The sequence below is a fragment of the Malania oleifera genome, chromosome 9, assembly GCF_029873635.1.
Source record: "Malania oleifera isolate guangnan ecotype guangnan chromosome 9, ASM2987363v1, whole genome shotgun sequence".
NCBI lineage: Eukaryota > Viridiplantae > Streptophyta > Magnoliopsida > Santalales > Ximeniaceae > Malania > Malania oleifera.
The window spans coordinates 50,048,678-50,057,374 of NC_080425.1; the positions used below are offsets into that span (position 1 = coordinate 50,048,678).

General features: G+C 37.0%; 3 protein-coding genes across 7 annotated transcripts; 1 reads left to right on the forward strand and 2 right to left on the reverse strand.

Moving 5' to 3' along the window:
• Positions 1–1,126: 1,126 nt before the first annotated feature.
• LOC131164262 (exocyst complex component SEC15A-like) lies at positions 1,127–2,630 on the reverse strand. The gene has a single exon (XM_058121314.1). The coding sequence runs from the start codon at positions 2,628–2,630 to the stop codon at positions 1,329–1,331; it is 1,302 nt and encodes a 433-aa protein (XP_057977297.1). The 3' UTR covers positions 1,127–1,328.
• A 474-nt stretch (positions 2,631–3,104) lies between these two features.
• On the reverse strand, positions 3,105–3,716 carry LOC131164263 (exocyst complex component SEC15A-like). The gene has a single exon (XM_058121315.1). It carries the CDS (start codon positions 3,714–3,716, stop codon positions 3,105–3,107), a length of 612 nt encoding a protein of 203 aa, XP_057977298.1.
• Positions 3,717–6,095: 2,379 nt separating this feature from the next.
• Positions 6,096–8,249, forward strand: LOC131164206 (uncharacterized). 5 transcript variants are annotated; one of them, XM_058121224.1, is made up of 4 exons: positions 6,096–6,292; positions 6,418–6,501; positions 6,599–6,660; positions 6,954–8,249. In XM_058121224.1, exon 4 carries the CDS (start codon positions 7,001–7,003, stop codon positions 8,042–8,044), a length of 1,044 nt encoding a protein of 347 aa, XP_057977207.1. In that variant the 5' UTR covers positions 6,096–6,292; positions 6,418–6,501; positions 6,599–6,660; positions 6,954–7,000; the 3' UTR covers positions 8,045–8,249. The 5 variants fall into 5 exon arrangements, with proteins under 5 accessions (XP_057977207.1, XP_057977209.1, XP_057977210.1 ...); XM_058121226.1 differs by having other exon boundaries at positions 6,114–6,292; positions 6,418–6,496; XM_058121227.1 differs by lacking the exon at positions 6,599–6,660 and having other exon boundaries at positions 6,114–6,292.
• The last annotated feature ends 448 nt before the right edge of the window (positions 8,250–8,697 follow it).

Consider the following 8,697-nt stretch of genomic DNA (forward strand, 5'->3'; position numbering starts at 1 on the left):
TGTACATATATATATATGAGATTTCCGTATATATGTATACACAAGATTATATCAGAATATTTACATACATATATACATACATATATATATATATATATATATATCAGATTATTCGTAAATATATATATCTATGTATATATATATATATCAGAATATTCATAAATATATATATATATACACATATATATATAGATATATATATCTATCGATAAATCATTTGATATATATATATATATATATATATATATTTCTACACACTTAAATAATCTGTTATATACATCAGATGATTTACGTATATATATATATATATATAGACACACACATATATGTACATATATGTCAGATGAATTTGACATATATATAAGATGATTTACGTATATATATATATATTAGATTATATGAGATGATTTACGTATATATATATATATATATATATATCGGATTATTTATATATATATAAATATATATTTACATACATATATATATGTATATATATATATATATACATCTGATAATTTACATATATATATATACATATACGTAAATCATCTGATGTATATATATATACATCAGATGATTTACGTGTATATATATATGAGATTTACGTATATATATATATATACAAGATTATATCAGAATATTTAGGTATATCTATATATATATATATATATACATATATATGTATGTATGTATATATCAGATTATTTACGTATATATACATATATATTAGATTTATATATATATATATATATATATATATATATATATATAAAACAGATGTTATTCAAGTATATTTACGTAAATAATCTGATATATATATATATATATATATTTGTAAATCATCTTATTTATTTATATATAAGTAAATATATATATATTTTTGTATATATACACGTAAATAGAAGCCCAGATCTGTTTTAATGTATATATATACATTAAATGATTTATGTATATATATATATATATATATATATATATATTTATTTATAAATCATGTAATATATATAACTCGGAAGAAAAAAGTGTTTATTAAGTTTGAGCTTATATAAATAAGCTTTTCTCTGGAGCATGCCAGCAAGGAAAATGCGGCATTTGATATGAAATAAAATGACCATTTGTAATTTTTTTCATTAATTGTATGAATCAAAAACAAATGCAACACATTAAAATTAAAAAAAATAAAAAAATCACAACGTGCTTACATGCTTCCAATGCAATGTGAAAAGGAGGTGGAAAATAAAAAGGCAAGCTGTTCCGCAAGAACATTAAGGGAATCCTTTTAGGAGGTGAAACCAAAAGTGTAATGCAAAAAAATAAAATAGTGAACTTTAATTAAAATCTCTGAGTCTTCTTTTCAACATGTCCATTGATTTCTTCTTAGCAGTCTGCTTTGTGTTCCTATTGGAAAGACTCCCAAACAGCCCATCTGAGGAATCCTTGAACTTCTCGCATATGCAGGCCACCTTCTTATAATCCAAGGTGCTGTAGTTCTTCTGCCTTATCACAGGATTCATGAAATTCTCCGGCTGGCTGCTCGAAAGAAGGTTTATCAGTTGCCTTGCTTCGATCAAGCACCCTCTCAACCCACCTTCCCTGTATATCTCACTCAACCCAGTGCTGTGAAACTTCTCGTCTGCGAAGTTCTCCAACATCTTTATATCATTGTTGATCCTCGAAACTGCATTTGCATTGAACCTCTTTACTCCATCGCTTAGAAAAGCCCCCACTATGGAATTCGAAATGTGGTCAAGAGCTCCGCTCCCTACCTTGTACAGAGCATCCAATGGCAAAATTTGCTGCGCCGTTGACATCAGCGTGTCCAGGTAGATTACTACCTCGCTCACGTAATCGTGTCCCAGATGGGGCGTCTCCTCCGATGTCCAACTAATGTTTTCCGAGAGCGCCATGAACTCATCCAATTTGTTGTTCACCAAGTTCAACAAAGCAAGGTAGGCTGCGTCCCTGGAAGTCTTCAGAACCACTTTTGCTGTTAAGCTGCCCTGAGGCCTTTCCACCGATCTCACCGAGATCCCGCACTCTTTGGCCGCGTGTTGCATGAAAAAATCGCAAGCCCTTTCGAGGAAAGCCGTGTTTGCAGCGATCTGCATCGCCTGGGACACCCCGGTGGTGCCGCTGTGGATCTTCTGGAGGATGACCTCGTTCAAAACATCTATCAGCAGTATGTCCAAGTACTTCTTTAAGAAATTGTAGAACTCAAGTTGGCCCCCGCAGGACAAGTAGTCCACTGATTCCTTGATGAAGGATGCCACGATGCGACAAGCATCGGGAACCATGGAGGAGAAGGGCGCGATGTAAGGGAAAGCAGGCATGATCTCCGAGGTTTGCAGGTGAAATGCAAGCACATTCATGTTGTAGTCTGTTTCTTTTTTCATCATCATCTGCTCGTACGAGTCATTGGCAATGACAATGACAATTCTTTGCCTGCAGTCTTCTAAGAGAAGCACATGGTATTTGTTTCTGCTGCTGTCCAGAGCCTCGAGCAGTGATCCCACTTGGTAACCATACTGTCTGAGAGTGACTCCAAGCAGGGTCACATAATCCTTGACTGCCAGCAAATGGGCTGCAAAATCTATATGGTGGGAGAATTGTTCCTCCAGCACTGGTATCATCTTTGAAACAGCGGTCTCTCACATCGCATCGACTTGATTAGCCAACAATAACCCGCCAGCAACTCTCAACACTCGATCCTCGACAATGAAGTACCCTGCAATCTGAGCCAGAAAGCTTTGGTAGTAATCAGGAAAAGGCTGGGTTGAGGAGATCTCCAAGTCGGAATTTAGTTGCAGCAGCCTATTCTTGTAGTAGTAGTCGCGAAACTTCTCTTGGATCCCAAGGCAAGTGTGAATGTGATATGCGCGGTGAACAGGCGCTAGATCAAACTTCAGAACGGATTCTTCCTCAGTTTGTGTTGCAACATCTAGGGTGTATAGTACCGAATCCCCTCGACCCCCCAAGCGATTGGCTGCTACTCCCCCTGTTTGTTTCTGATCATGATTAGCTGAGATATCCCTCTGACGGGCTGCTGCAGCGTGCCCTATTACGGTCTGTCCAATGCCCTTAGCCGAGCTCCTTATGTGAACAAGCTATTCATTAAAATCACTACATGCCCTCTTCTCAATATGCAGTTTTATAATTGGTATTCTGTTCTGTATCACCATCCTTAGCGCCTTCACTGGGACGCTATGCAAGCACTTCCCTTCAAGCACATCAACAATTTTCAAAGCATGGTAGAATCTGCCCTCAGAAATGTGATTGTTGCACTTCTTACAAAGCTCCAACACTTGCACACAGTTCTTTGACATCTTGATGGCTTCTGTCACATTCTTGTTGATCGAGTAGGACTCAAGAAGCTGATCGACCTTAAGCAAAGAAGCACTCCCAATCTCTTGCAGCCTAAAATTATCACTCGACAGCTCGCTTTTCAGCTCCTCAGCATCAACCAAGACGCCGCGAAGCTCATCGACTGCGAGGATGAATTCCTCATAATGGGTCTTGCACAGATCCTCAATTTCAACTTCTTTCTTCTTCACAGCACTCTTGAGCTGTTGGAGGAGAGCTTCAGGCCGCCCCACTTCAAAAGCATGCCTCACGACTGGACCCAAATCCATCCCGTTCCCGATCGACGTAGCGAGGAGCGAGTCCTCCCCAGCATCTCCATTTTCTGCCATGCTTCTCCTCTTGGCGTGTCCGGGCATTGTTCTAATTTGATCAAGCCCGCCCTGCAAAATTATTAATAAGATGTAATAATTAGTACTACAGTTTAAGACTAAATTGATTGGAAAAGCCCACAACGAACAAAATCAAGCTCTCCAACATTATTAATTAATGAGAAGTGCAATATAAGATTAAACTGGAATATCCAAGCATGACCAAATTAGTAGGATTACGACAATGAAATGCATATTATGAAAATCTTTTTCAAAATTCATTTGCTTATTATGTATGTATGGAGTACCATAATAAACATAAATATTATAAATCAAATATAAGGAATAAACCCAAATTCATGTTCAAATGGTTCATATCTACAATCAAAAAATAAAAACCAATACAGAAGGGGGAGGGGATCTGGAAAAGAATTTGTTCGGAAGAGGAATTTGTAAGTATGATCTGTAGGCTTAAATTTTTCCCGAGGGAACAAATTAAAGAACCAAATGAACAAGAATACATTGACAAGCATATAAGAATAACGCAACATGCAGAGCAACCCTTCCCACTACCCTTTCCACCCTGCATAATTCAACATTGAAAAATAAGACATGCATACACACACACACACACACACAGAGCAAACCTTAAATAGGAGCCCTTGAAGAGCAGAGCTTGAGACTATAACTTACAGGAGGTGACTAGAGAAATGTTTCGTTACTTTTTTTCTCGAGAAAACCAGCGAGAAAATTTTGTCTTTGGTTTTTATGTTTTCCATTCGCCGCCCCGGGGGAGGGGGTGGGGAGTGGGGATAACCGCTTCTAATGGGGGTTGGTTACGTTTTTTTGTTTTCCGCTCCTCATTAGTCTCAGTGTGGAGAAATTTTTGCATGCACAATCCAAATTTCAATCCATTAATATCTGGGAGGTCTTATCTGATCCAATGTACTTGTCATATGCACGTATGGGTTGGGGGAGTTCTCAGTGTAGGTAGCTCTCCATTACAATCCATATCCATTCATTCACCCATACCCATCATAAACAAAAGGGTTAGGATCCACCATATAATTATACGGGTCAGTACTACTCATCATCCCATTTCAATTTCTAATCTTATTAATTAAAACTGTAATTTATTTATTTTATCACATTTGAAATTATATTACCAGTAATAAACTAATATTATAATTTGAATCTCATATAACGTAATAATAGATTTTTTTTTTTTATAAAAGAGGACGGCACCTCCTTTCTTTATATATATACATTAAAGCAGATCTGGGCGTGTATTTACGTATATATATATATATATATATATATATATAAATATATATATATACACATAAATCATCTAATATATATGTATATTTACGTAAATCATCTTATGTATATATTAGATTATTTACGCGTGTACATATATATATATATATATATATGTGTGTGTGTGTGTGTGTGTGTAAATTATTTGATGTATATATATATATATATAAATCATCTTATATATGTATATATACATAAATATATATACTTATATATATACACGTAAATCATCTTATATATATATACGTAAATAATCCGATATATATATATATATATATATATATGCAAATCATATATATACGTAAATCATCTGATATATATATATACATACGTAAATCATACATATACGTAAATGTAATTCAGTTAACCGAATTACTTGAATTTTAATTAATTAATAATTAAATATAGATTATAAAATTTTATAATTTTAGACTAAGGTTCCAAACTTCCAATGCTTCATTTGGCCATTCTCAGATTCCCTTCCCATTTGACCATTTTCATTTCGGTGTACAAATTATACATTCAAATTTTTTTTCTATAATTAATTTTAACTTTATTTAGTTAAATTCATTTAACTGAATTATCCGATAATTTGGTTCGGTTGGATACAGTTGGGTTAAAGAGTTCAATTCTATCGGTTTAATTATGAGGTGAAATTAATTGAAAAAATTCTATTAAATCTATTAATTGACCGATCGGAGTAATTGCACACACCTATATTAATTCCTTATTTCCTTGACTACCGCGCCTACAGAAATTTCTAATTTCTTAGATGTCCTCACCGAAAGCTTAAATCTAAATTTGGTTTAAAAAGAAAATAAATTCTAGCTGTTTGGAGAGCATTCCAGCAAAATAAAAGGTCAGGCATAGACCCCACACACCGCAAAACAAAGCGTGCATGATAACAGCAGTCCCTAACCAAAAAAAAAATGCAAACGCTATCCTAATCGACAATGAGATGACCTGATTCAAACTTCTACGCCATTATAGAAAGTTTTCAAATGGTTAGATTTTTTTTTTTTATTTTTTCAGTAAAATTGTGAGCTATATAAAATATAAATACATTAATATATATATACATATATATATATATATATATATAGATATATAAAAAGAAGGAACGGTGTGGCTGTGTATCTGCCCTAATTTCTATAGACCAGAAGTTGCGATAATTTTCGGAAATAAAGGGCAGCCCAAGCTCCAGTTCCCGTAAGACTCGCTCCTCTCTCTCTCTCTCTCTCTAGTACCCAGACGTGGCACGCAGTGTAATCCCGCACGTCCGTTTCTGACCGCATTCGCTTTTGGTGCGTCTGATCTCTTCTTCTTCTCTCTCTCTCTCTTTTGTGACTCCTCAAACTTTATTTCTTGTCCCATTTATTTTTCTGTGGATGTGTTTATTGTCTCTCATGGCGAAACGGCTGGGGCACAGTCATTGGTATTATTAAAGCTGTTGAGCAATCAGATCTGGTCCTTTGATTCCATGCCAGTGGTTTAAGCCAAAACGTAGCGTAAGGTATCCTATGCTCTCCTCTTTATGGAATCCGCAGCTGAAATTTAATCCCATTTTCTTAATTTGCTTTGGATCCTTCTTTGCTTTGGAATTTTCGTAGATCTGGATCTTCAATTTTCAGCTCTTATCGCCAATTTGATTTTTTCCCTTGTGAATGAGAAGGTAATAAACTTTGCCCATAAACTTTTTTGTTGGTTTGATTTCTTTATCCGTCATTGTGATTGTGATTTTTCTGGGAAAATTTTACGTCAGACAGCTAGCGAAGCTTCTGATCCTCGTTTTCTTCCCTCCTTTTTCCTAGAAACACAGCACATTTCTGTTTCTCGTTTCCATTTGCCACTTGCTCTTGACAATTATTTACCAATTATGTTCTGTTGAATCACTTTTTCTGAATTTGTTAATTTTATTAAAATTTTCCTCTGAATTTGTATTGATTTCAATGGATGCTCATGGAGGCGCTGTTGGTGGTGGAAATTTCCAACAAAGTTCGCAATCTGACCATATGCTAGCAGTGGACGCCATAAACCTTCGTGAGCTTCTCAAAGTCAGCGACGACGACCTCGAAGTCGAACGCGGCCGAACCGCCGATCAACCCCGAAACGCCGCCGCACGAATAACACTAGGGGCCGTCCTCAGCACCGACAAAACGCATGGTGCGGTTTCTGTGAGCCGAACGCTCCACGACATTATCCGCGACGAGTCATCTAACCCAGCTCCGTACGGAGATCCCCTCGCCCAAAACGCAAACAACGCCAACAAAAAACACTGGAAGTCTTTTAAGGATCGTCTACGCCTCCGACGCGTCGTCGCAGCTTGGACATCTTCCGTACACTTTACGACTTCCGACGTTCCGATTCGCGATTCCAGAGCCAATATCACTCGGCGCCACTCAACTCGGTACCAGGAGATGGCGGTGGACTCGAGCGAGTCAATTCACGAGTCAGATCACCATGAAAACTCGTCGGCTTCGGCGATTGCGCCGGCACAGAATTCCAGAGCAGGGCAGATTTCGCGCATGAGCTCAACGCGTTTCTCGGCTGTTACCTTCAACCTAGAAGGATTACCGCCGCCCAGGGATAACATAGGCGGTGAGTCTGAATCGGCCCCTCGCGCGACGGGCACGCGCCTGGGAGCGGCATTGGCGGCGGAGAGGGAGCAGCAGGGAGAGGCAGCGGGGGAGCGGCGATCGACGGATGCGGCGGAGGGCGAGGGGGAGGGAGCGACGCCGGTGAGGATGTCCCTAATGGCATTGCTGGAGGAGACGGACAGGCAGATGGGGGTGGTGGGGCCGGCGTACTGTGCGGCCTACGACGAAGAGGGGGAGGAAGAAGAAGATGAGGAAGAGGGCGGGGGTAACGACGGCAGAAGAGGAGGAGGAGGAGGAGGAGAGCAGAGCTGCTGCGTGTGTATGGTGAGGCATAAAGGTGCGGCGTTCATACCGTGTGGGCACACATTCTGCAGGCTGTGTTCGAGGGAGCTTTGGGTGAGTAGGGGCAACTGCCCCATCTGCAATGGCTTCATCTTGGAAATTCTCGATATCTTCTGATCATCATCCATCACTGCACTCGCATTTCCTGATCCAGTCTTCTTCTCATTTATCTTTTTCTATTTTAATTTATTTATTTTTAATTATGTTTAGTAATTAATTTTTTTTTCCTGAAATATTGGTTAGTAAATAATGTTAAATTGTGTGTGTATTTTTTTTTTCTTTGAGCTCCGAAAATTTTTGTAGTGTAGATTATTTTCTTTGAGCTCTCTGCAGTACTCTTTATCTTTTTTCTTTTTTTAATTAGCAGCCTATATGATATCCACTATGAAAATATATATATATATATATATATACATATGTAAATCATATATATACGTAAATCATCTGATAAATATATATATACGTAAATATATATTTATATATATATACACGTAAATCATCTTATATATATACAAAAATAATTCGATATATATATATATATATATATATTTTGTTAGCTTTGGTACAATCCCAAAAGAGGGGTTAAATTGGTATTTAAAAAATTTTATCCTTTAGGTCAATCCTCTAACAACAACACAAACCTAAGGTCAATCTAATGAATGTAAAATGAATCAATGTAAATATACAATGGAATTTAAACTGTAATAAACGATTAACCAAGCATACACAATAAAACAGTAAATGAGACAACACCTAGAAATGTTATCGAG